The sequence below is a fragment of the Eulemur rufifrons genome, chromosome 2, assembly GCF_041146395.1.
Source record: "Eulemur rufifrons isolate Redbay chromosome 2, OSU_ERuf_1, whole genome shotgun sequence".
NCBI classification, from domain to species: Eukaryota; Metazoa; Chordata; class Mammalia; order Primates; family Lemuridae; genus Eulemur; species Eulemur rufifrons.
In genome coordinates, this window is record NC_090984.1 from 96362710 (window position 1) to 96390554 (window position 27845).

Sequence of the window (27845 nt, forward strand, 5' to 3'; positions counted from 1 at the left end):
CCAGCTGAAAGCAGGCCTCAGCACAGCAGCCTCACACCGCCCTGCCCACAGAGCTCCTCCCCCCCCACCCCCAGGGACCAGTCTGCAAGAACCTAAGCTTGTATAAACAAGGCCACAGGAAAGCAAGCCCCTTATCTGCTATCAGTTCTTTCTCCAGCGCAGCCACTTGGCTGGAACAGCAGCCGGGAGGTGGGAGCTGGCCATACTCCTCCCCTTTCTCCTTTATCTTTCCTCCCTGGCTGGCTTCTCCTCCCCCCGAGGTGGCTGGAGCTCCCTGGGTCACTGCTCCCCGCCAGCTGGAGAAGGGAGGCAGTAGCTATCTTAACCACCCATGTCAAGGCCGAGTCTCTGATTGTGCTGGGGAGGCTCCCTCCTCCCTCCCCCCTCCCTGGGTCCCTCAGGCTGGGGCCTCAGATGTGTTTATCTTGTCGGAGGAGGTGGGAGGGGCGGGGGGCAGCAGTCTGTAGGTCACTGGAAGGGTATGGCGTACCCACTGGGGTCCTAGGCTCCAGCTCCTACATCTAGGACAGGAGGGCTACATTTTGGTCCTCCTGCTGTCCAAATATCCGATTGGATCAAGATGGACAAGAGTTCATTAGGTGCAAGGTCTCTTCCTGCTCTAAAATGTTGGGACGGCCAGATAGAAGGCTGCGGGGGAAGGCTGTTGGCTGGAGTGAGTCTGACTGTCTGACTCCTCTCCTCTTCGGACTTCTGATTACATAAGCCTGGTACTGACCCAGAAAGAGGGGGCAGCGGCCAGTATGCTCCAGACTGTCGCATTACACCAGAGGCATTCCAGCCTGAAAAAACCTGTGATTGTAAGGCAGCAGGGTCTGCACAATGAAAATCTCAGAGCCACGTCCTGAAGAAAATAGATGTCTGCACTTCTCAGCCCTGCACTTCACAGCTGAACTGTGAAGACAGAGGAGGAAGCAAGCTCCTCCCCCCTCTCGTGCCCCTCCCTTCTCCCACCGCATTCTAGGGGGTCCTTGGAGAAGGTCAAACAGGGGGCGTGGACTCCATTCTCCATGGCCCAAAAGCAAGTACCAATGGCATGGAGTCGCCAGGATTCACAGCACAGCAAGACTCAAAACCTGGCCAGGTCAGGGGATGTTGGGGATAGAAATGCTTCCTGGGGCTAAAAGAGACCAAAACCCTAAACGCCTAAAGCAGACATCAGGAGACCTTGAAACTACTATATTGTGGCATTTAATTTTATGAAGATAAGATTGAGAAAACTATGACAGTAAAATGCTCCTGAACAGGACATGGGAAAAGCGAGAGCTTGAGCGCCACCCTTGCGACGAGGCTGAGGTGGGCTCACCAGCGTGAACCAGCAGTTCCGGCCACTGCCTGTTTCTATAAATGAAGTTTTATTGGAACATTAATAGCCAAATTCATTCGTTCACATGTTATCTATGGCTGCTTTCACGCTACAACAGCCTTGAGAAGTTGTGACCATATGGCCTGCAAAGCCTAAAATATTTAATATCTCCCTTTTACAGAAAAGGTTTGCTGACCTCAGGGGTAGACCCAAGCAGGGGCCAAAAACTGCACCCCAAAGCAGAAGCTGAGGTCCCTGGTTTCATCAGGGAGCTCAGGTTCTCTCAATGTGCATCTACCTCCACACCCAAAGGCATCAGGGAATAGAACACAGATACTCCTTGGCTGAGGCAGGAAGGATCAAATTGCCTCCTAAACCCATTTATAATTCATTCAGCTACAACTATATATTGAAGGGTCTGTTCTAGGCCTTGGGATACACCAGTGAATAAAACTGACCAAGACTCTTTCCTCGTGTAGCTTACATGCTATTCTTACACTTGTTTATAACTCCATCCCAAGACAATTGTCCACCAACTGGATTTTGACGTCTCTGTTTCTCCCAAGAATTTAGGCTCTCATGGCCTCAGGCAGAACTGGCCAGCATCGATCCTTGGGTGGTAGACTGTATTATTGTTCGTTGGAGGAGGATTACATTTCCCTGCCCCAGGAGAGTGTAGGTTTGGCCATATGACTTGCTTTAGCCAATGAAACGTGAGCAGAAGTGACAGGTGTCACTTCCAGATGGAAGTTGTAGGGATTAGTGAGTGATTCAGCATGTCGATCTCTTTTCCCTCTGCTATGAAACTGTGAGTGTCCCAGATCCAGGGGTCCCAATGTCACTCTCTCAGCCTGGGAATGAAAACAACAGAGCAGTCTACAGCCAACTCACAAAGGACGTGTAGTAGAAATGCAAAATTACCTTGTAACTGTGGCCACCAAGATTTTGTAGTTGTCATGACAGAACAACCACGCACACTTTGACATCATTTTTCTACACTAGATGTGTCCCAATAAAGTTGATTATGTGGTTTTTTTCTGTTTCCCTACTGACTTTGACTGGGAAATGATCAACTGATTCCACGGGATGACACTGAATCTTCCACAGACAACATATACTTCCCCACCTTCCTTTACACCACGCGCCCTCCCCAGGACCTTTTATTATGCTCTGTTGTCGTCTCACAGCTCCCTATATTCTTCTTGGGACTCCTAAAGGACAATGTCTCAGATCTGGGTTGTGATCTCACAGTTTTTAAATAAGTGGAATCATCTAACTCATATATACCCATCTGAACACTCCAGATACGTCGGCTGGTTGCACAAAGTACATCCACGTGCTCATCCTTGCCCTCCATTCTCAGTTCAGGGTGTTACACGTCCGCCCTCTCTGCCCCATCCCTGCACCGCAGCAGCCTCCCCTGCAGCCGGCCATCCTCGTGCTGTGGTATGTGCCCTGCTTTCTTGTCAAAAGCCTTTGCCTTCCGCACTGCTGCACACCTTTCCTCTCTGTGTTACTACCCTAGGCAGCGCAGGCAGGCTGCAGGTGTTGGCTGGGCTTGCCGAAGCTGGAATCCCCAGGTTGGAAAGGCTGGTGTGTTCCTAGAGAAATATTGGAGCATTTACCCAGGCGAGGATGGAGGCTGCCATCTGTGCATTTGGCAAGAGGGAGACGGGTTCTGATCTTTGCCTCACATGGCGGACAGACCCACAGAGACTCTGGCTGAGCAAGGTGGAAAGCCAGGGCTGGACGCAGTAGGCAGAAAAGGTGAAGAAACAAACAGGAAAATGTGATGCCAACAAGGTACAGGAGCTCTGGTCCCCCTCCTAGCCCAGAGCTCCCCGCTTCTGGGAGACTCAGGAAGAGAAGCACTACATTCCTTGCCTTCCTGGAAAGGCAGGTAAGCCAGTGTGGGTGTATGCGTCTGAGAGGAAGAGGAGAGGGCAGAGGGGCTGCAGGGAGGAGCACCCTCCGGAACCATGCCCCCTTCTCTCACCCTGCTCCATAGCTGCACGCAGCAGATCCCGGTGCAAGTTCCGAGTCCTGGAAATGGGGAGGAGAGAGAAAGGTCAAGGTTAAGGCCTTCTGGGAGTGCATGGGGGTGGAGGCAACTGAAAGTCCTCAATCCTCTCCCAATTCCGGAGCTAGTAGATGGGAAAGCCCTTTGTAAACGGAAACACCCTGCAAGCATAAAGTAGTGCCTGGTCCTTATTACAATGATGATGATTGTTATTCACTCTCCCTTTTGCCCCAGGACTCAACCCAGGTTCTCACCTGATTATAACTCCATTAACATCTCAGAGTGACTCTGGAACCTAGCATTGGTCACCGCCAGGGGCTCAATTTCTCCTTAAGGGCACAGGGCCTGGCCATGTCCCCAGGCTTGCAGGAAGCTCTGTGATCTGTGGCATTTTGAGTGTCCTGTCTCCCCCTGTCCCTCTCGGCCAGGGGATTCATCCTCTGGCTCCACCCTCCAAGTCCCCCTCCCTCCTGAAGCCACATCTCATTCCCCTGCACCTCCTCCCATCCAGCTGGAGATCAGCAGAGACCCACCTGGTGGAACCACACTCTGACACAGAGACAGGGGACATCTGGAGGGCTCCAGGGATGGCACTCGACCAAGCTTGGAAATAGGTCAATTGTCTTCCTCTCCTTTATGCCCCAGCCTAGTCCAGGCCACCGTAGTTCTCTGGCTGTCCCCGGCACTGAGCCCACTGCCCCGTCCCCACGGTGGAGCCCACCTTCCTTAGGCGGCACCCCAAACTCCAGGCCCTTAATGGTTTCGTCAACACCTCCCGTCCTGTGACCCATCCTCTCGAGCTCCACTTTCTCCCAAGAGGCAGCCACCCAAGTAGCAGAAGGCCTCAGGAGATGCTTAAGAAGCACCCAGCACTGTGGTGTCATGTGGATGCCACATGGGACATGGTCCTCGCCTTCAGGGGTGTCAAAGAAAGAAAACACATACTTGGAGAAAGAAACTGATTTAAGGTGGTCAAGGCCATGAGCAGTGCTCTATGCTCTACAGAGCTCATGGAGCCCAGAGTGGGGCCCAGGCCTTGGAAGATGAGCTTCATCTGCGCAGCGAGGACGGGGTAAGCCCTGCTGCCCTAAAACAGTCCAGACAGATGAAGCTCCCTCCTGTGTGGGAAAGGCCCCCGTGGCTGGAGGCTCTGTGGCAGCCCAAATAATCCTCGCGGGCTGCTTTCCCTTGGCCTCTCTCAGACACAGCATGTATACTGCGGCCTGAGTCCCCACTTGTCCCAAGGGACGGCAAGCAGGTAGTCACCAGCCTCAGGGCAACCACCCTTAGTGGACCAGAAGCTGGGCGGTCAGGGAGGACTCGGCTGCGGAGAACCAAGGAGACTGGCCAAGGGGGGCCTTTCGGGAAAGGGCTGAGCAATCCCAGCAAGTCACCCGCCACCAGTTTCTATGATGCAGAGATATGTAGTTAACCACCATCCCGGCAAGGGCATGGCAGGTGTTGGGGGCTGTGCTGGAGGTAAGGAAACCCCAACTTGCTGGGTAGTGAGGATAGTTAGGAATGAAAACACGGCCAGGTTGTAGGAAGAGGTGGCCCCACGTCCCAGGGCCAGGGAGTTAAATCTCTGAACTGAGGGGGCTGTGAAGTGAGTGTGGTTCTGTTGTGGCTGATGTGTGACCAATGGCCCAGATGATGTGGGCAAAGGAACAGGGAGGGTGTCCCTGGGAGGGCTTGGCGATGGGGGGACAGGACCTACCTGGCCTCAAGGGCTGCTCATCACCCCAGGACCCAGCTTCCCTGGAGACACACAGGAAGAGCCAGGTGGGCAGAGGAGGTCGTCTTCCATTCTGTCCTCGCCCTTTGGCCCAACCACAGCCTGCCATAAGCACCACAATGGCCAACGTTTGTTGAGCACTTACTATGTGCTCCTCACAGCATTGCACAGTGTGCAGAGATCTCATTTGCTCCTCCCCTAACTCACAACAGCTCTGTAACACGGGTCAGGATGTGACCCCCACTGGACACATCGCATGGCGATTTTTCCCAGAGTCACACGGCAAGAAGTGCCGCTCAGCCCTCCTCTCCAGGTCCCCTCACCACCACATAACGTACCCCCCCGCCACCCGCCTCGAGGACATGCACTTGTATTATTCCCACATCACAGAGAATATTGAGGCTCAAAGAGGTTAAGTACCTTCTCCAAGGTTATGCAAGGAGCAAGGGGGCAACGTCGGGATTGAACCCCAGGCTTTCTGACTTCAGAGTCCACACTTGTCATCACTGTCCTCTACTGCCTCTCTTCCCAGCCCCCAGCCCCCACAGAAGGTACACAGTGCGGTTCAGCCTATTTCTTCCAAAAAGAATCCCTTTCTCCCAGAGTAATGTGATCTGTAAGATGAAAATGCACGTGGGGGCAACACCCTCCACTCTGTGTGAGGATGGGCTCTGCAGGCTGCATAGACACAGGTGTGACCATGGTAAGAACAGAGAAAGGGGGTCGTGCTGGGTAGTAACTCACTCCGCACTATTAAGCAGACCTAGCATTTCAGCTGCTCTTTCTACACCCCTTAATTTTAAAAACAGGTCCTTTTGTAAGATCATGTGGGCATGGAATATCATTGCATGGGATATCATCGTGCTGATGACTTTTTAAAAATTATTATTATTTTTAGAGACAGGGACTCACTCTTTTGACCAGGTTGGAGTGCAGTGGTGTCATCATAGATCACTGCAAACTTGAACTCCTGTGCTGAGCTCAAGTGATCCTCCTACCTTAGCCTCCCAAGCAGCTGGGACTACAGGTGTGTGCCACCACATCCACACCCAGATGACATTTGTTTTTCTTTTCTTTTTTTTTTTTTTTTTTTTTTTTGAGACAGAGTCTCACTCTGTTGCCCAGGCTAGAGTGAGTGCCGTGGCGTCAGCCTAGCTCACAGCAACCTCAAACTCCTGGGCTTAAGCGATCCTCCTGTCTCAGCCTCCCGAGTAGCTGGGACTACAGGCATGCACCACCATGCCCGGCTAATTTTTTCTATATATATTTTTAGCTGTCCATATAATTTCTTTCTATTTTTAGTAGAGATGGGGTCTCGCTCTTGCTCAGGCTGGGACATTTGTTTTTCTTTAAGAGATGCCCACTATGTTGCTCAGGCCAGTCTCAAACTCCTGGCTTCAAGTGATCCTCCCTCCTCAGCCTCCCAAAGTTCTGGGATTACAGGCATGAGCCACCGTGCCCAGCCTCTCTTGGTTTTTAAACCACAACTCCATAAGAGTCCATAAAGTGGGTATTCTCCCATTAAACAGAGGGAAAAACTGAGGCTAGGAAAAGTGAAATGGCTTGACCAAGGACACCCAGTTTGTAAGAGAGAGAGACAAGATTCCAACCCAGGCCTCTCAGGTGCCCAAAGCCAGGCTCTCTCATAGACCAGCTGCCTCCCCAGCCTCAGAGTGAAAGCCTCTCTCATTAAAACACGCTAGGCCTGTGGGCCACAGAGACTGTGTCACCTCAGTGGTTGGTCTGTTTCTTCTGATCTAAGGGAACTCAAGCCTGGAGCTTTCTACTGCCGATGTTGGGAGCATGGGAAGCGGGTGTTTTTCTTCCCTGCAGCCTGGGTGGTTGTTTCCTACAGCGCATCCGCCCGGAGAATGACCGGAAGAAGTGGCTTCCGGCTGGGGCAGGGAGGAGCTGGCCTCTTCCCACCCTCCACAGAAGGGATTTTTACTCCAAAGTAGCAGCTACTCTGCCTTGCCCCTGGGGTAGTTATTACATTTGCTTTTAATATAACTGATTTAATTAATTATAAGTTTGTCTGATTTCATATTTAATAATGGCTGTGTTGAACAGATGACTCCCAAAATGCATGTAAATTTACCAATCAGCTCTCATGAACCAACATTATGTAAGACCAATTACTTCTCAGGGCTGCTGTAAAACCAAATGAGATAACGTCAGTGTCCACCAGCAGGTTGCTAGGACCAGCTGTCCGACCTTGGGCAAGCTTCCTCACCACGGTGTGCTTCAGGCTTTGCCCACCCGTACAACAAGGCAGTGGTAAGGATTATATGAAAAAATGTAGGTGAAGAACCTAGCCAGGGCAGGACCATGCTGACAACAGTGCTCACCAAGGACCAGGCACTCACTCTCGGGGTCCCACTGGTGCAAGGTTGGCACCTGAGTGCCTCCTTAAATTGTGTGTGTCTGGCACCTCACTTGCCTCCAGCCCCACTCTTGGCACATAGTAGGTACTTGCTGTTCCTACAGCTCCAAGGACAGTGTAACTTAACAGTGACATAAAGATGAGAAAAGTTATCTAACAATACGTGAGAAAAACAACAGCACAGTACATTGTCCTGGGGCATATGGTAGATACACAATGAGCCTTTCAGATAATGAGAGTTATATTTCAGCAAATAACCGCCCCCACCTGCCGAGGACATTGAGCCATCTCTAGAAGATCCAGGGCTGTTTCTGGAAGCAGCTGCTGCAAGTAAGAATTTCTTTGCATCAATGTGAAAGACAAAAACACTAGTGTTCAAAATGTACTTTCTACTACATAGTAGGTAGATCTATTTTGTAGTATTATTCTTTCCCCAAAATGCTTACAGTGAAATCGATCCTGTGGTTTCCCAAGCTCCCTAACACCCCACAGGGCACCAACCCCCAGAGTTGGTAGTGGGAGGAGGAGAAGATGCTAAGACACTGGCTGTATCCGGGGCTGGGGGGAAGGAGAGAGCTGTACGGGCTGGAGCAGGTGAGAAGATTTCACCTATTAGGAATGTAGGGAGGAGAATTGGGGTTGATGTCTTGAAAAGGGTGATGGAAAAATTCTAAAAGCATATAACATTTCGAAGGATACAACTCTCAAATCTCTAAATCATTTCCTTTTAATGCAATATTTGAGCAGATTCCAGATTAATAGTGAGGTCTTGCGATAAGAGGATTGGATCAGGAATTCAAAGATCTGGTTTCCATCCCTTACCAGCTCCAGACTTTGGGCAAAGCATTTGACCTCCAGGAGCTTCACCTTCTTCTCCATTTGTAAAGTGGGGAGGTGGTGAGGAGCAGAGGAAATGAAGAGCTTCCACATCAGTGTTGACAATGGCTGTGAACTTGTGGACCATTTGAAGATCTCCAGGCAACGATGTGGAGAGCCAAGAAGAAGGTCCCTTTGGCTTCCAAGATGCATCATGAGCACCACAGGTGAGGGCCACTCATGCAGATCAACCCTGAGCCGGGAATATTGAACTCAGCATGCTTAGTTCACACCCATGTAGCAATACTGCAAGAATATTTCTGGCTTCCTGGATGAGAAGGAGGGGCTTCCATTGCAATCACTGCAGGCTTGATGTCTTAATATCGAAGGTGATCTGTGCCTTCCAGCAGGTCCACACCACCAGGGAGCGAGGATGGGGGGCAGAGGCTCAAAGCCTTTTTTCACATGCAAGTCTAGCTCCCAAGTTCAGGAGGATCTCCTCCCTCTGAAGGTGGGCTGGCTTCTCAGGACCTCACTCCTCCCTGCCCTGTCTGGCCCTTTAAATCCAGACCTTGGGAGAACTCTCGGCTTTGCTCTCGTCTGAGCCTGACAGTGCCATAGGAACACCATAGATTCTACATGGCAGCACAGGTAACTCAGGAAGAGCAGTGAGGTGAAGGAGAAAAGGCCAGAGACATTCAGGAGGCTGGCAGATCCACTTGAACATGAGCTGTGGGGTGTGGGGAAGGGGGTGACCCAAAGGCGGAGGTGTGGCCCCAGGCAGCCCATGCAACAGACCATGACTAGCTACCTGTCTCTCTCCCCACGTCTTGACAAGACCTATCACCCCACTTAAGGTACACAGCAGGGCCACATTGTCTACTGTTTCGAAGCTCTTTTACGTGGTTTTTTATAAGTGTATTTCTTCTTTGTTTTAACAAGGAGAAAAATTAATACCACCTGTGTTTTAAGTAGATGTCAGATTTTCTTATGCTTAAAAGCAAACTTTAAGTGTTAATAACCCAAGGGAAGCAGCAACAACCCATGTGACCCACTCACCTGGTTCTTTCTATAAAAATATCTTCTATTAAGGAAAAAATGCTTATTAGATAAGCAAGTAAAAGTCGTTCAAAAGTAAACTGCTATATTCAACTTAGCTGAGCTCTTTCCTGCTCTCCCACCCACACAGAAGCCTCAATAAATAGAGACTTAATGTGCTATCCCTCAGAGGTCACTGCCTTCTTAAAGATGACCAAAGGAAAGGACAATGTTTAACAGAAAGCATCAGTGGAGGAGACAGTATAGGACAGAGACTTTCCCACACTTGAGCCAACAGCTTCTGACTCCTACTATGTCTAAAATAGCAGAGCAAACACTGGTTTTGATTGTCCATCAGATCACAAGATGCCTAAGGGCGTGGGCATGTGGTTGATGATTTGCAAAAATGGCCACAAGTGTTCCTCTTCTGTATCTAGCCTCCTAAATAGGACTTTGTAGCTGCTCCCATTGAGAGGCGGAGTCTATTCCCCTCGAACCTGGGCTGGTCTTGTGACTTGCTTTGGCCAATAGAATGTGATAGAAGTAATGTTGTGCCAGTTCCAAGCTTTGCCCTCCAGAGCCTTGTCTGCCCACGCCCATTCTCTTGGAGTGCTGCTGCCACCATGAGAACAAGCCCCGGCCAGCCTGCTGGAGGACGAGAGACCACGTGGAGCAGAGATAAGCTGTCCCAGCCAAGACCCTCTTAGACCAGCAGTCCTCAGCCTACCTGCCAGCTGACTGCAGACGCACAAGTAAGCCCCGCTACGGTGAGAAGAACCACCCAGCTAAGCCCAGCTCAAATCGCCTACCCACCAAATTGTGAGCTAAATAAGTAGTTGTCATTTTAAGCACTAATTTTTTGGGTGGTCTGTTATGTAGCAAAAGCTCCATGATATAAGACAGGTGTAGTACGTCTGGGCTCCGGTCGTGATGCTCAGCCTATGTGGAGAGAAGAGGGGCTGCAGGTGCAATTGGTGCCACCACATCCCTTCATCCTCACCATTTTGGTGCATGTCTGTCCCAATCCAATGGCCAGTCCCTGTATCTATGCCTGTGGGCTCTCTCTGGCCAGCCTTACGGCAGGCCAGAAGTGCCAAGCAGCCCTCAACCCATGCCTGAAGGCATTTAGTGTACAAATACCCCAGCTCCCTCACCCTCTTCATATACTATCTCTGAGCCATGTGTCCCTCACTGGCTCTCAGATCTTCCCAGCAGCATCAAGGTCCAGGTACCCAGGTGTAACTGAGTTGATAGCAGACCCTGTACTGGTCGCTTCCCTTCTCTGACTCACTTTCCTGCTCACCCATTGGTGCTTCCAGGAACCACCCCTCAGATAGACTGCTTGTGCTCAAATCCATATCTCAGGGTTTGCTAGTGCGGGCAGGGCTACCACCAAAACCACTGCTGTCATCAAGCCCCTCATCACTGGGTCTCACTGCTTCTCCCAGCCTCGTCAGGGAAGCAGCCGCACAGATGTTGCCCACTCACCCACTCACACTGCCACCGAGCAAACGTCCCAAGACGGCCCATCACGTGGTTTGAAGGACTGCCACCTCCACCGTCTGGCTTTGTAAACAGTTACTGCTTTTTCCTTCACTTTGAAATCCACCAACCATCTCGTCTCATACTCAGGAGGGTGGAGGAGGAAAGACTTAGAGAAGAGGAAAAGCCAGACTTAGAACAGAAAGGTGTGGAGCAAGCTGGGCTGTCCCTACCTGTCCCTTTTACCCTACCCAGATCTGGCAAAAAGCCCAACCTGAGCCCCCAGCAGGATGTGGTACTCAGAGCAACAAGTTCAGTAAACACAGCCCCGGCCTCCAAGGGCCCAGGGGTCATCTGCCCAGCACACACAGTCAAAGATATTTACTGAGTGCTTGTTACATGCCAAGCACTGCTCTGGGTGCTGGAAGATGGTAGGAAATGAAACAGACTGAAGCCCTTGCTCTCATGTAGCTTATATTCTAGTAGGGAGACACAATACACACATACACACACATGCTACATACATGTATCACCCCAGGCCAAGGGCATCTGTCTTAGAGCCTCATAGAACAGAGGGAGCAACAGTGAGCATGGGTTCTGGGGTCAGACAGGCCTACATTCAAATCCTGTCTCCACCCTCATGTAGCTGTGTGACCTTAGGCACCTTAGTTAACCTCTCTGTGCCTGTTTCCTCCCTGTGAGGCAGGGAATAACAGCAGTACCTACTTTGCAGGGTTGTTGGGAAGGTTGGCACACATAAGCCCTTAATAAACCTCAACTATTAGGACTATTCTTAAGATAATGCCCCTCTGTTACATAACCTGACACGTTTCCAACAAACTCAGCTGGCACAGGAGCCCAGCAGGGAAGGTACAGGAGGGAGGCTGGTGGGCTACATTCCTTCAACATAAATGCCCTTTGTTTGTATATGCATGAAGCAATAGGCTTTCTCCTATTGCCTGTTTTTTTTTTTTTTAAGCTCTCTTAGGCTTTTATTTTTCATATTCTTGATAGAGATATGAGTACAGAGAAATATTTTTCTACTATTGGGGGAAAAAAGTTCTGGGGACATGTAGGGAGTGAAGAGGACTAGGGAAAACTGGAGAGCACAAGCCCCAGCTTAAAAGAAACAGGTGCTACTTAAACCCACGTGGCCGATGCCAACAGGGAATATGAGCCCTGTGGCCAGATAGCCCAAGGTTTCAAGAGATGCCCAGAAAGCTGGCTTATTATTTTAAAATCTCTTGGTTTTTGTTTGTTTGTTTTCTTCTTTTTAGAGACAGGGCCTCTCTCTCTTACCCAGGCTGGAGTGCAGTAGCACAATCACAGCTCATTGCAGCCTCAAACTCCTGGGCTCAAGCGATCCTCCTGCCTCAGCCTCCCGAGTAGCTGGGACTACAGGCATGAGCCTCACACCCAGCCCCAAAATCTCTTGATTTTTAAGTGCTGGCTCAAAATATTTAGAAACACTGTGTGGAGCACAGTACATTTTAATGGGTCAGTGGGCTGGCTCAAACCCATGGGCAGTGACCTTTAGACCTCTCTGTCCTTTTGCTCCCTCTGCAGTCTGGGTTCTTCATTATGAAGGGCCACCAAGATACACAGCTCCAGGGGGTGCCACTCACATTCAATTCCTGTGTGGCTCAGGGCAGTAAGCAGGGTTCCTCTGGAGCTCCCAGAGCTAGGCCAGTGTGGCGCTGCCAGAGAACTCTCTGCAGACAGACAGAGAGATGCTGGCCCTGGCTGCCTCTGCCTCCTTAGCACTAAGTGTATCACCCAATTAGCAGAGTCTCCTAAGCTGTACCATCCTATAATTATCTGCTCTCATGTTAGCCTTTTGTTATACCAGTATGAAAATGCTACCCACAGTACAAAATCCCATCTCGTTAATTGATGGTGTCATTAGTTTGTGTCTTGTCTCCCCAACTAAAATGTAAACTCTTTATGAATGGGGATCGCACTCTATGGCTTTTTGAACCATACAGCACCTTTTACATTGTAGTGGTACCCAGTACCTATCCACGGGTGGACGGATTCATCACAGAGGTGATTCTGAATCTATTGCTATTGTGGGTAGCATTTGGGTAACACTTCAGGATACAGAAGAGGAGAGCTCTTGCAGGAACACGCAAAAGAGGAATATGCACGTAACAAAACTTACTTAACAATAAAAAAATTAGTCATCTCTGTGTCTTCCAAGTCAACATGTGCCAGCCATACAGTGTGATCCTGCAACGAAGGTTGTTTCAATGTTGTCATAAAGAGTAACTTATTTTGCATTTTCTCGCCAGTAAAATGGAATCATCCAGGCTTACTAGCCATCTTCAGGAGCGGCCAGAGAGAAGGAAGAAAGTATAAACTGATTCCATTTATAAAATATGTTTGAAATCAGACAGTAATACGTATGTTGTGACTGGATGCATTGTTAGGTAGTTAATGTGTATCAGAAAAAAAAAATCCTCAATATGTTAATTTATGCCTGGGTTTAACTGTCTATATTTAACCTGATGATTATTCAATTAAGCAGTCTGTTCCCATGGAGTCCAGCTGTAGTCTTTATAATTTGTTATACAGAATATAACCGTAATTCGTTTGCACTTGTATTTACTCTTCGCTTCCCAAGGCTACTTAATTCTTTTTTCTGTTTTAATAGGCCTAGAACTCCTAATAAAAGAGAGTCAAACAAACAATTTGAGAACAGAGGAGTGAGTACAAACAGAGTACTTGAATCACAAGGTAGTCCAGCTGGAAAGAGCCTCGAGATAGCTGAATCCGACTCTCTCCTTTTGCAGATGAAGAAACTGAGATCCAAAAGGGTGGGGTGACTCCCCCAAGGACACACAGCCAGTGAGGGGCCACATGCCTGATTCCCAGTGCTCGCTCCCTACTCGTTAGCCTTGGGACACCCCGGCTCCCTCCAACACCCACAGTTGGGCTTTTGAAGGGCTGATTCCTTAGGACCACGGGCTCTCAGAAGCTATGACGCCTACGCCAATAGCAGATTCCATCCATTCCGTATTTGTTGAGTGTCTGCTAAGTGCCAGGCATCAGTCTCGACCCTGGAAATAGACCGGTGATCAGAAGCCCAGGCTCCTGCCCCGCCAGACTTACCTTCAAGTTGAGTGAGATGACGACAGACAAGTCAAGCATTATATGAACGTGGCACTTTAAGAGACTGATAAGTATTGAAATATTAAACCAGGGTTGTAGCACAGAGAGTCCGGAGGAGGAGGGGGCTGCTTTGGATACAATTTCCCTGACTCAGGGGAGGTGGGGCAGCACCTAGTTTGGGTTTGAACATTACCAACAACAGGAAACTCACTATCTCCCAAGGCCAATTTAGCTTGCTGAAAAGGTCTTCCCTGGACTGAGCTGAAATCCACCTCCCTGGGACTCAAATTTCAGTAACTCATTCTCAGAACGTCACAGAAACCATTTAGCTAATAGATGTTAAATGTCAAATGCAGAGCATAGCCTAAATTAAGACAGTTGTTTCCACGTTTTAATGTGAAATAGCGTGTTTGGGAAAATGCAACATACCAGGGAGATGACTTACACGTACTCATTCAGCCTACAGTTCATAAAAGTGTTTAAAACCACCACTTCAAAGGATGTTCAGACAGCCAACTTCTAGAGTCCTGGACCAGTCCGTGTGAGTCACCTGACATCATTAGAGGACACACCAACTCCCTTCCGTCTATAACTCTCGTGGGGTTTTATGGCATCAACACTGCTGGCTGCACTGCCCTGTCGTTCAGCATGAAAGCTAGCTCTGTGCATGGTGCTTTCTGAGATAGTCATAGAACTAAGAATTCTTCTGGCCCAACCCCCTTATTTCATAGACAAGGAAAGGGAAGCCTGGAAATAGGCAGTCACCACCCAAGTCCATCAGCAAGTGCTGGCCAGGGTGGGACTTGTCCCCTCAGCCCCCAAACCAGGCTGTGCGTGGTTTCGCAGTCGCACCGATGTATATCCCCCAGCTTTGCCTGTATGTTGGGATGGACCTCCAATCCTCCAGAGATACTTAGTTCATGTTCTCACTCCCTAATCCCTTTTGCATGTGGACCTGCACTCCAGGAACCTTCCCAGAACATCTGACCACACGCTGAAGGGGTTCCCCATTTGGGTTTGATGTGCGTTATTTGGGTTGCTCTTGTCATCCACCATGGGGGAAGACGCAGCTCCTGCTCTACACTGAACCAAACGCTGCAGGAGGCACAGACAGAAGCAGAGGTCAGGGACAACACAGAAGCCAAAACTATTTCAGCTTTTACCTGAGTCTAAAAGTCTGCCTGAACCAACTGCCCAGCTGCCCAATGCCTCAGAGTGCTCTAGACTGGGGCAGGAAAATGGTCAGTGACAGGGGAAGAATGAGGCTTGGGGGGACAGTCCTTCCTGAGCCCTGCCCTCCTTCCCCAGCTTGAGGCCATGGGGTAGGATCCAAGCGGTGTCTGTGCCCATCTGGCTGTGCCTCCTTCCTCCTCCCCGGCTGGCTCTGTTGCTGGCTGCAGCTCTGAGAACCCGCCATGCTTCCCCCTCTGACCCCCGGCATTAGCAGGAATGAACAGCTTCCTTGGATGGAGGGGAACTGCTGGAGTGCAACTGAATAATTATGGACAGTATCTCTCAGAATAGAAGGCACCAAAAGGGGGAACGCCAGCTCCAGCCACCATCCCGGTGCCTTCTACAGCGGACCCCAAGGTCACAAGTTTCAGGTAGACAATAAGGCTGGTAGCTTATTAGAAAATAATCAGCTTAGCCCTTAGAAGCCTCCTTCGAGATCACTCATCAGGCAGAATAACACCCCTGAGTGATTTCTCCCACCGCCAGCCGTGCAGCAACACAGCCCAGACGTGGACTTGGTTTCCAGAGCAGCTGCTGCACCTGAAGGTGAGCCCAGTGCAGGTGCCATCTGTTGCCCCCTTTGAAAAGAGCCAGAAAGCAAGCCCGGTCTCTGCTTGTGACCCCAGAGAGGGTGTGGTGCTGCAGAGAGGGTGTCAAGATGAGATGGAGACACCTCAGAGAAGGATGGGCTAAGGGGAGACATGTTCTCCTCCGTGACTGTGGGTCCCCAGGGGACAGTGAACATTGGAACCCGGACCTGCTGAGTGACGCATGCCATTTGACATCTGCCTCCCCCTACAGAGTGGGGCCTGAGAGCACAGGTGTGGCAGTCAGACAGGCCCGGGTCGAGGCTCGGTGGTATACAGCTGTAGAGTTGGGAATAGTGGCTTCTCCCTGAACCCGACTTTTCCCACCTGTAAAATGGAGCTAATGATAGTATTTACTTGCAGGGACTATCAGATGTGACCATGTGATGGAGGGCTGAGCCTAGCACCTGCCATGCATGGTACGTCTCCGCAAATGCTGGCTCCTGTTATTTTTATTATGTAAATTTTAGTACAACATGCACTCCACATGTGCATTTGAGGCAGAAAACACAGAGGGTGGCCAAAGTGGCAGAGCACCAGGTTATGACTCTAGAACATCCCTGGAGGAAGGGCCTGTCACTCTGAGGACTGCGAGTGGCTCTCACACTCTCAATATGACCTTTGTCCAATGTCTTTTCATTTCCAGAGCTCCTTCCTCTCCATCTCATCTGATCCTCACCACAGCCTGTAATGTGGGCAGGGTGAGTGTGCTTCCTGTACCCCATGCTTAGAGGAAAAAACAAGTCTCAGAGAGGTTAAGTAACTTGCCCAAGGTCATACAGCGTGTAAGTAGCTGAGCAGTCACAGATCCAGGGCTGCCTGACAGGGCAGGAGTAACAGCAAGGCAAGTGAGGTGCCCAGCTTGCAAAATTTAAGGAGACACTTGCACTGCCCTGAGAGTGAGCGCCCTCCTTAAATGTTGCCCTGCTGCCTGACCCCAAGCCTTGGGCCCTTCCTGGAGCACTGAGGCAGAGCCAGCTGTGTGTGTGCTGCTTCCGCACGCTGCACAAAGGAGGTCAGCCCGCAAGAACCCACCCCCAGAGGCTTGGGGTGGCCAGACCTGCTGGCTGAGCTGGGCTCTGCCATGCTGGGCTCCATGAACATTTCCCCAGAGCCCTGTTACTGGAACCACTTCCCAAAAGGGAATGGAGCAGAGGGTGGAATTGGTGCCGTGACAGCCACACGAGGCTTCCATGCACTCTTGCGCCTGTGGGTCAGAGCCTTATGGAGGGATAGGCCAGCACAGGCAGGCAAGGAGCCCACAGGGGTGACTCCTGGGACAGTGGCCCCTTGGTGCTGGCCCACCTGCCAGTCAAGGCTCTCCTCTCTCTGGCCCCCTTAGAGCCCAGCTGGCCCCCAATTTTGCCTCCCTTTGCCTACTACAAAGGGTGGGAGGTACTGACGAGCTACAGGAGATTTATTTCAAATCTGCAAAGAAGAAAAACTTTTCTAAAAACTCTTCTGATCATGTGGATGATTGTACTTGCTAATTAGTCAACTTGCTTGTGCCTGGATTACTGTGAGTTTAGCTTTTCTACGGAAATAACACCTGATCACTGAGGGGTGGTACAGGGTAGTGGGGAGCTGGGCCGGCTTGAGAGCCATCCTGCTGGGATTCCGACCTCACTCCCCCTGGGCAGGCTACTCACCTGCTCTGAGCCCATTCCCTCCTTCTATAAAAGGGGACCAGAGTAGCACCGACACCCTCCGGTTCTTGCTATTACAAAAATCAGCCATGATTTATTAAGTGCCTATAATGGACCAGGTACTGAATTTCTTCTTTTTCTTTTTCTTACACATCATTATTTAACACTCAGAACAACTTTTTATTTTTGAGGTGTAACTTATACACAGTAAGGTGCCCAAATCTTCACCGCGTAGCTCCATGAACTTTTACATGTATGCTCTATCTTCTAATCGAATCTCTATCATCATATGTCAGTTTTGCCTGTTTACAAACTTTGCACAAATGAACTCATACAATATGTGCTCTTTTGTGGATGGTTTCTTTCACCCAACTTTGTTTTTGCAGTGCACTCATGTTGTCGTGTATCAGTTACTGCTCTTTTATGTAGCTGCGTAGTATTCCCTTGATCCTCACCACAGCCTGTAATGTGGGCAAGGTGCTATGCTTCCTGTACCCCATGCTTAGAGGAGAAAAATAAGTCTCAGAGAGGTTATGTAACTTGCCCAAGGTCACACAGCTTGGAGGTGGTTGAGCAGGGTCACAGGTCTAGGACTGGAGTTAATGAGTTAATACACAACTGTGTGACTGTGCCAGTTTGCCTCTCCATTGAACTAGATGCAGTCATCATCACCATCCCATTTATAAGTGAGGAAACTGAGCTCTAAGCTGCTTACTAAGTTTTTGCTTAAGATCGCAGAGTAACCTTGAAGCCCGGCAAGGGACTTGAACCTGGGTCCCTCTGACTCCCAAACCAGCTCCTTATCCTGGGCAATAGAGCCTCCCATGGCCCTGGAGTACTGGGATCAGCAGAAATGAACTCCGGTCCATGTGGTCATGAGCTGCTTTTCCCTGAGGCACAACTGAGAGTCGGGGTCAGGGGGCAGCTACCCGACTAGCTCCAGGTGGTGAGCAAATCGCCTTAGTTTTGGCCATTGCCAATATTTGTCTTCATTGTACCCCCAGCTGATAGCGCAGGCACAGTCATCACTCACAGCCCTGTACTTTGAGACCCTGGCTTTGCCAACATTTCGAAACAACTGCAAACAGCCTGAACGTGGAGGAGGTGTCCTGTCCGCTGACTGAGAGCTGGCTCTCCTGGCCAGCCCCTGCCTGGCTCCTCAGGGACTAGTTTCCCACGCCAGTAACTCAGATGCCACCATTTGGGACTCCCCAGGAAAACACCGTAGGCCCTCAGGCCAGGTTTCTCTGTGAGCCAAGCTTTACCCACCAGGAGGTGGGACGCTCAGTGCTGACCTGACCTCAAGGAAAGGCCAAGGTTTTGCCCTGCTCCCCAGCTCTCCGAATCCCTGTCTGCTGCCCAGCAGGCCTCGGAAGGGCCATACGCAAGGCAGCAAGGGGTGGTGGCCAGCAGCCGGGCCAACCTAGCCACGTCCTCCCCCTCTGAACTCAGATAGCGCTCTGGTCAGTCCAGCCAGACATGATTAAATGGTTGGCTAGGTGCAGGGGTGGGAGACCCTGGGGAAGAAGGGCACAGGGCCAACTCCCCGAGGCAGCCCCAAGCACCCTTTGGTCTGTCGATCATTAACAGAAGCCACCTCAACGGCAGGCAAAGAAGGAGAAAGTCCAAGAGGATGGCCTGCCCCCTCCCCCCGGCTCCCTCCTCCAAATGTGCCAATCCAGGGCCTCGTGGGACATGAGATCACAGCACTCGATGGAGGGGGTGTGTGCAGGGTCATCTAATCCAACTGGTCGCCTCTCCCGCTCCTGCAGAATCTCCACGAAAGGCCGAGAGGGACGGGAATTAACACTGGTTGATCTGCAGTCACTGTGTGCCAGGGACTGTGCCAAACATGTTCCCTGTGCCAGCCTAGACACTGTGCCACAGTGAAATGCAGTGATGCAGCTAGCCTGGCTGGGTTCAAAGCCTGACACTGTCTTCTGTGTGACAGATTAATGAACTTCTCTGTACCTCAGTTTCTCCTTATGTAAAATGGGCATAGTAGAGAACTTCCTCTGTGGGGTCATTATGACCATCCAATGGGTTGGTAATACACATGACATTCCTAGAAGACTACCTGCCACTTTTGAAGAGCTGTATTACTAATGGCTCTGTCGATCCTCACAGTAGCCCCTTGAGATGCAGCTGAAAAGTCCAAGGTTGCATCATTTACCCAAGGCACAAGCTGGTATAATAGGAGCCGGGATTTCAACCCTGGTCCAAGGGCTCCATCCAGCACCCCTTCTTCCTTCATGCCACGGATCCTTACCCCTGCCATGATCCACTCTGCCCATCTTACATCGGCCCCCCCATTCTCTGTTGGACCTTAAAGGCCCTCCTTTCACTAGAGTGCCACTGAGGCAGAGCAGACCCCCATCCTTCTGCCTGCCAACGAGGCTTCCGGGCCAGGAAAGGCAAGTCATTGCTCAGTGGCCAAAACAGCTCATTTCTTTGAGCTGCTCCAAGGGAAGACCTTCAGCCCACAACCGGACTGTGGGTTTCAGGGCCAGCAGCCCCGGAGGCCCTGCCTACCCAGGGCAGACCTCGTGCCGAGATGCCCCAGGGAGGGGCTGGGGGGGAGGCCTTGTGCCCCAGGACGCTGGCTGACAAAGCAAGGCCTTACCTTTCCTGCCCTACTTCCCTTGGTGGAGGCCTTACCTTCTGCTCCCTCTGTGTGTTTCCTATCCTCCCCCGCTGTGAGGGAGCTCAGAGATGAGCTTCCCTGCCAGCTCTGGGCTCACACCTCCCTGGCAGCTGGAGCACAGGCTGCTGCTGAGGCTCCTTTATCTCCTAATGGCCCTGAAAGTGTTCTGCTATTTCCTTTCTCAGTAACTTTGGGCCCGTCTCCTCCACCTTTAAGGTCCAAATGGTACAAAATCAGACTCTTGTGGCCACCACACATGGGCCTGGGTGGGCTAAATCCCAGCCTGTGTGACTTGTCCAGGTGACACTTAGGTCAGGAGCTTCCCCAGGTGGTGAGGAGCCTCCCTGTGACTTTGAGCCAACCCTTATCCTGCAGGGCCTCCGGGAGTCAACGTCTCTATCTTTGTTTTCTAAACCAAGGAACTGACAAAGGAGGAAATTTAGGGCTGGCTGGAAGGTACACTCAGGTCTCTGGGAACCTCTAACCAGTGTCACCAAGAGAGGCGACCTAGAAAGATATCTGCCATGTGCTCGTGTATGCTTGCAGGGAAAGAGCTCAAGGTGAATGATTAAATGTCTTCTTTGCTTTTAGTCAGAGAGGATGATCACATGCCGCCACCACCCCCTAGCCCCAACACACAAAGTCATTGCCTTCTTAAGGGACAAAAGGCCTAGGTTTACTGCAGTCCTAGGAAGGGCTGTTTTCCCTCTTCCTACCACCAGGCCCTGCCCTGGAACAGGTAATAGTCCCTATTTTCCTACCTCACACCCCTGGCCCCCAGTAGATACCTGCTGGTCAGGGAAGAAGAGTCCAGAGTGGACAGGGAGGTCCTCCCAGTCTCAGGGACAGCCCTGGCCCGGCCAATGTCTGCAGCAGACCTAACCTCCTTTGGGAGAGGCCTGGTGGAATCGAAATGGAAATTCAGCTTACCTCCCAAAACTTACTGGATATAAGGGACCAAAGACGGCTGAGCCTCAAATTGCAACATACCTGCCTTCTCAAAAAGAAATCCCCCTGAGGACCAGATTTTTAGAAAGATCCAACCCCCCTCGGGCAGGTAAAACATCACCTCTAAGTGGTCATCTGGCCTTGGCTGGGGCCCACCATTTCTAAGATGATAATCTACCCATCTTGCATGGCACCAGAGGTGTGACCAGGACTAAGGTAGTAGGAACTATTGGTGACTTGCTATGTCCCGTTGGCCAGTGTTAATACCCACTACTCCTTAACAGCCCTTCCAACACAGAAGCACATGTCAAATCCAAGTGGAACGTCCCAATCCCCAGTCCTTTGTGACAGCCCCTCACCACCCTGGATGTCCCTCTCCAAGCATGCAATGCTTCCTTATACCCACTGCAGGTAGGTGTTTAGAGGTTCAAACTTTAAGTTAATTTCCTGGGGGGAAAAATGAGCCCAAAGCACCCAAATAACTCACTCAAATCCAGGCTTGCTAGTGTGCCATTGCTATGGCCCCCTTCATCATTTCAGCACCCCAAACATCACCCAAAGGATAGGCAGGCTGGGCAGGGAAGACTGGAAGTCCCTGAGCCTTGGCTCCCCAGAAGGACTTCTGAGGCTACACAGGTGTAGGCAAGCCTGACTCAGTCAACTGACACATTGGGCTGTCTTCTCAGGAGCAAGTTTGCAGGTTCCTTTGCAGAAAACCTACACCCCATCCCCTCTAAGCTCAGCAAACTCCCAGCATCAACAAGGGGAGCTATACGTTTAGCTGTAAGGATGAGGGGAAACCAACCACTGTCCCCTTCAGCTCCCCAGGACGATCAAGGTATGTGAAATGAAACCTCCAGGCCAAGTCAAACCACAAACCAAGGAAAACCACCAGCTCCACCATCAATGTTTCTTGAAAAAACGGGGTTTATTGATTTTTTAAACTGCAAATAGTCGTTACAAAAAGTTTTTTTTCTTTTAAATAAATTCACACAAAGAAAGAGAAATAGAAAGCGACGGTAGTGACCAGCAAGAGGAATAATAATTACATTCATCTTATGTGTGTGTGCCAGTTCTGTTTACATTAACATTGGAAAACTCCAAACCTGGAATCCAGAACCTCAAATCTGCGAGTGGAATGTCTTGAGAAGGGCACGTGGAAGTCAAAGGGTTTTCTCTTTTTTTTTTTTTTTTCCCTTTTAGAAGCTATACATAAAAAGTTGTTTTCCTTCTGTACTGTCACAGAACTTTTACATACATTCTCAGTCCTAGTTGTAAAAGGCCTAAAGAGAAAGAAACTCAATTTGCAGTCCAACACAAAGGGGGGAATTTCTAAAATAAATAATCCAACAGTTTTTTGCATTTTTTTAAATTAATTTTTCATTTTTTTAAAATAAAATAACCAAAAAAAGTGTAAAGTTACAAAAATGTCGTTGAAGAATAATATATTAAAACTGTGGAAAAAAAGGAAAAAGACACGTCACAAAATTTTAAGATTAATATGAAGATCATAATTTAACATAAAAGAATATATTCTATGGATTTGTCATCCCGATAAATATGAACAAAATTAACAAAAAAAAGCATAGTTTGGCAATAAATACGTTTTGATAAGTTAAATAAGCTTTTTTATATTGATGTGCAGTGACAAGCAAAATTTTTGCTCTCCAATTTCTGAAAGTTATATGAAGTTTAAAACCAAGGGAAAAAAGCATGGCGTGAGTGCTCTAAGGATAGACCTACGGTATTCTAGAGCAAAAACCATTAAAGCTACTTCTACAGGAAATCGTTTTACACAGATATTGTATGTGGAATGAATACCATTAACTGCTCACCCCTTACATTTTTTTTTTTTTTAGCTTTTCTCTCATTTTTTTTTTTGTTGTTATTTTTTTTTTTAAAGATGTCACATATGAACTGGGGAACTTTAGCACCAAAATCAAGTCTCTCATAGTCCATCTAGCGTCCCCTTCCTCCCCACTTAAAAAAAGAAAAAATTAAATCACAAAGTCCCACTTAAGTCAAAATCTTCGTCCACTTTTTCAACCTGCCTTCCTGCAGACCTCCACAAACCCAGGCAAGATTAGTCAACAGGGGTTCAGGTTGGGAAGAAAAAGGTTTTGAATGTCAAGACAGGTTTCCCCAAAAATCCACGTCTGGCAACAGCTCTGGGGGGGGGGGGCAATACTGGGAAGAGAAGGGAGGAGGAACTGTGCTGGGAAACTGAAACAGGGAAGGTGCACTTGTGTCGCCAGTGGAGGGAGCTGCTGGTTCTGGGCCTCCCCCTCCCCCTCCCCATGGGCAGAGGCTCCGGGAGGCCCACGGGTGCCCTCTGGCGCTGAAGAGGTAATGTAGTCACAGTGACAAAGTTAGATTACAAGGCACTAAGTTGCTTCTGTAAACTGTTACTGCTTTTTCTTTTGTGATTTGGCACTTAAGGCTTAAGCCAGAAAAAAGGCATCTACTGACAAATATGGGGTTTGTCTGTTATGCATGGTAAGTGGGCTATAAAATCTAGGGAGAGGGTTTCAAGCCAGAAGAAGCTACTGACAAATTGACTTGTCCTTATGTTAGGTGGGGTAAAGGGAGAGGGAGAAGGGACATTCCAAGGTTCTGGGGGAAAGGGGCTGAGCTTAACCTTGTTAATGTCGGGGCTGTAAGGATGGGTAGGGAGGTAAGGGTCTGGGATGTGGCTGCGGGGTTGGGGGTGGAGTAGGCAGGGGGTCCCTCCCTACCCTGGTTTAGTCATCTGAGATGGAAAGTCTGCTGAAAATGGGCAGGCGTCTTGAGTTGTCCAAGGTGGGGGAGTCTGAGCCACTGTGGCTGCTGCTGGAGCTGCTCAGGTAGCCCTCCTGGTCCGAGAGAGAATCCTGAGGGCTGGGGGGAGAGTCAAACATATGAGGGGACTCGGACATGGGCCGAAAGAGGAAGGTGGTTGGGGAGCCACCCCCGGGCAGCCCCATGCTAGGGGCAAAGAGGCTTGCCAGCTCCTGGCTGGAGAAGGCAAAGGGATTATTGGTGCCATCGGGCAGGGTAGGTGAGCCCAGGAGGTCATCAGCGCTCAGGATGGGGGGTGGGGTGATGGAGGTGGGGCTGTCCAGCAGCCCGGTGGCAGCGGTGGTGGCAGCGGCACTAGGAAACCCAGCAAAGCTAAAGCTATGCTGGAGGCGGGGACGGTCAGCGGAGAGGTCCCGGGCCCCGGCTAGGGCACGGCGCTCTTCGGCATTGTGGATGAAGTGGCAGCGAGGCCCGTAGGGGCAAAAGCCGATGGTGTGGAAGGTGCGGCACAGCTCCGTCTTGTACTTGGGGTGGCGGGTCAGGCTGCGGAGCTCGTGGATGCCGTGTGCGAACTGGCACTTGTCCCCGTACTTACAGGCGCCATTTTCCTCGAAGGGGCGGCACAGCTCGGTCTTATAGCGGCTGGAGTTGACCTGGCCGCTTCCGGGCTGCTTCTGGGTGGGCAGCAGCCGCTCGCCCCCTTCTGAGAAAGAGCGATCTCGGAAGCGGCTGTCCCGAGAGCTCAGAGCTGGGGCTGGCTCACCCTTGAGGCTGCTGAGGAGCTGGTTCTGGTGGAACTTAGAGCTGGGCAGGGTGACCGAGTGCCTCCGAGGGAAGCCCCCCCCAGCAGGGGTGCCCACTGCCTTCCTGTCCAGCAGGCAGCCCCCTGCACTGGGATTACTATAGTTGAGCATCTTGTTACCCTGGAAGGAAGAGAGAGAAGAGAAAGGATAGTTAGTAATGGTGACATCCACTAGGATGTCCCATATAGGCAGCCCCTTCCACAATCTCTCCACCCCTGCCCTAGCAAACCCCCTTCCCTCTCTTGCTCCCATAGACCATCCACCCGGGTTTGTTTTGGCCCCATGCATAAGAAACCACAAAATTTTGGCCTGTGTGACAAATTATTTTATGTATGGACCCTGCTCCATGCTGACTCCTGAAATGCACCCCCCATATCCTCTGTCTCAAAGCTACCACTTTTATCTATAAAATGCAACTTCTTCACCACCCAAACAGATTCTTCAACTCAAAATATCTCCCACAATGCAGACTTCTCTAGATTCCCCTCCCCTAATGAAAACGGATAGGCCTCAGAGAGGAGACTAAATATCATGAGCTAGGTTAGGTCCCTTTCTAATCAGTCCTGCTTAATTGATACGCCCCTCCCCCACAACCTGGCCTAAGACTCCCAACTTCCTCCTTCAGAAGTGTTCCCTTCTGGCAACAGGTTTACTGACTGCCTTTGCCTTTTCTTGAGAGGTAAGGAGGGACGACGTGGGGGCCTGCTCTGTGGTTGGGGGAAAGAGGGATGGGATTCTCGAAAATAAAACTCACTCCCCCATGTTCCCGGAAGAGGTACCTTCCACAGTGATCTCTCTCTCCCACCATTCCCCACCTACTCTCACCCCACCTCCCTTCACTGAGAAGATGCCTTTGCAATTAGTCTTATGGCTGCAAGAGTGGACTAAGAGCGCCAGTGTTTAATCTTTAATACAAAGCTGCAGATGGGAAGGAAAAGGAAAGCACCAAATCCCTCCACCTACCTCCCAGTCAATAGCAGACTGGGGGGCAGAGATGGGGGACAGAGCGCCCACAGGCAGGTTTCTATTCCAATGGACCCTGGTCACCTGTGGAAAGTATACCCAAGATTTGGAAAGGGTACAGGCGGGGGACCGGGGAGTTGGCTCCCTGCCCATGTGGGTGTCATTGTGCAGATCTAAAGTTGGTCCCTCAGGATGGGCGGGGTGGGGGATCGGGAATCTGTAACTGCAACCACCCTACCAAGAGGATTACAGGAACCCAGTAGAGAGCTGGTTTCCAACAATGAGGTTCATTTAAAAAGTCCTGCAGGGGGAGGGGGCGAGAGAAAGAGAAATAGATCAAAGAGCAGGAGCCAAGAAGAAAAGGAAGAAGTGCTGGGGAGCTCCCGCAGCTGCGCTGCAAGTGGAGTTTGGGAATGCAAGAGGAGTTTGGGAAAGCGCAGGGAGGGAAGGAAGCTGAAAATTCAAACTTTTTTGATGTTGCTCTTCAGCTCCTGAGCGTCCCTGCACCCCAACCCTGCAGCCCTGGGGCGCTGGCAGCTGCGCCAACAGGAGCAGCAAGCTGGGAAAAGAGAGCAACATGACCCGACGTGTTTAAGGCAAAACACTTCGGCAATTAAAAGCAGCCTAGCAGCTTCACCCTTTCAAATTGGGGAGAGGGCGTTGGAAAAAAATTTAACAACATCCAAAGACTTTTGCTATGTACGTTTAAATTGCACTGCTGGAACATTACAGGTTTAAAACTTGCTTCTTCCAACACTGGCTGGCAAACTACATGTTGTAAGGAGGCCTCAGTAGTAAATCCTTACTTGCGGGACCTTTGAGTTCAGGCCAGCATTTTGTCACCACCGCCCCCCCCGCAAACCAAATCGACGAACTGAGGTGCTCTGCAACACAGGTAAGCGGATCAACCCGAAGCCCACTTTCATCCCAAAGTTTGCAACATGGTCGGCTACCGGGGGAGGAAGCCCAGCCAAGCTAGGGCAGACACAAACCCCACTGCAAAGTCGCTCTGCAACATCTTTTTTTGAATTACAACTTGGCCTTTTTCTTCCTTGCAGATACCCAGCTCCTCCAAAGCAGGGGAAGGAATCTCACAGCAAAACATCGTCGCGAAACCCATTCCCCGAGGGATCCCGGACCCCAACCCCACAGGCCTGCAATGTTGCTGGACAGAGTTGAACCCCTCCCGGCGTCGCCGGGACTCAGAGCGCACACCGGGAAACCGAGCGGACCGACGAGCCCCGGCTCAGGCAGCACGTTCTGTACTAAAGAATCACCCAAAACTTGCCCCAACCGGGTCCCTCCTCCGCGGCCCCCGGGCAGCCCTGCCACGCAAACTTCGCCCCCCAAAACTCTGATCTCCAGATTCACATGTAATCCCCGCCAGGAACTGCTGAAACTCAAGGAGTGGGAAGGACAGGGCCAAATTCCTTCAAACTAGGGGGGAAATGCAGGCGGAGAAAAGAACCATCTCCCTTTACCCTCTTCTTTCCAACACTCAAACTTTTGGGGATTCCTTTTCAAGGCAAAAGAAAAAGAGTTTTTAAAAAGCAAACGCTCCGCCCTTCTTTACCTTGCATAAAACTTCGCTCAAGTCGAAGATGGTGGCAGACACGAGAGTGGTGGTCATCCTGGGCGCTCGCACGGGGCAGGGGCGAGTATCTGGTGTGTCGCGAAGGTCCCGGTGCGGGGAAGGCGCAGCCTCCGGCTCTCGGGTTTGGAGTCCCACACGCCTGCTCCCGGCGCCCCTCGCCTTTCTGACTCTCTCGGGCTGCGGCGCGGAAAGCCCAATTTATAAAGTTTTAGATTCGCCGGGGAGGAGGAGCTTTAAACTTATTTAAATGAGGAAGAGGAGGGAAAAAAAGTTGATTGACACTGAGGTTGAATCAGCCATGCGGTCAAGCTAAGGGGGGGTGGGAGGTAGAAACTTTCAAAAGGAAGAAGGGGGAGGGGAGCCGAGGAAAGAAGGCGGAAAAAAAAAAAACCCACTCCGAGCCTCGTACAACTTTTTTTTCTTAAAGAGGAAAAGTTTCGAGTCCGCTGGCTTCGCTCCCCAGAGCTTCAGGCGCCCCTGTGGGGCCGCGCGCGGCGCAGAGAGGGAGGTGCGCGCCCCCCTTTGTCAATCTCGGAGCGCGGCTCTGTGACATCACTCATTCCACCCCCTTCGGGGTTCTTGTTGTGTTGTTTTTTTTGTCGGGCAGGAAGGCGGGCTCGACTTTCTCTTTTTGCCAGCGGGAGCCGAAGCCCGTCCTTAGCGCCCGGGCTGCGGTTTCCATCTTGAGCTGGTCCCCCTGGAAACTTCTCCAAGTGCCCGCACTGCTTACCTCTTCCCGA

General features: G+C 50.6%; 1 protein-coding gene across 1 annotated transcript; it reads right to left on the bottom strand.

Moving 5' to 3' along the window:
* Window positions 1-21869: 21869 nt before the first annotated feature.
* Window positions 21870-27608, bottom strand: ZFP36L1 (ZFP36 ring finger protein like 1). The gene is made up of 3 exons (XM_069488050.1): window positions 27085-27608; window positions 23703-24668; window positions 21870-23030 (listed from the first exon to the last, which is right to left on the bottom strand). The coding sequence occupies exons 1-2, from the start codon at window positions 27139-27141 to the stop codon at window positions 23709-23711; spliced, it is 1017 nt and encodes a 338-aa protein (XP_069344151.1). The 5' UTR covers window positions 27142-27608; the 3' UTR covers window positions 21870-23030; window positions 23703-23708.
* Window positions 27609-27845: the final 237 nt, after the last annotated feature.

Bases quoted from the DNA above. Each gene is read 5' to 3' on its own strand.
- ZFP36L1 (XM_069488050.1), bottom strand. From the start codon at position 27,141: ATGACCACCACTCTCGTGTCTGCCACCATCTTCGACTTGAGCGAAGTT. The intron at 24,669-27,084 runs GTAAAGAAGGGC...TCTTCCTTCCAG, and splicing joins TGAGCGAAGTTTTATGCAAG to GGTAACAAGATGCTCAACTA.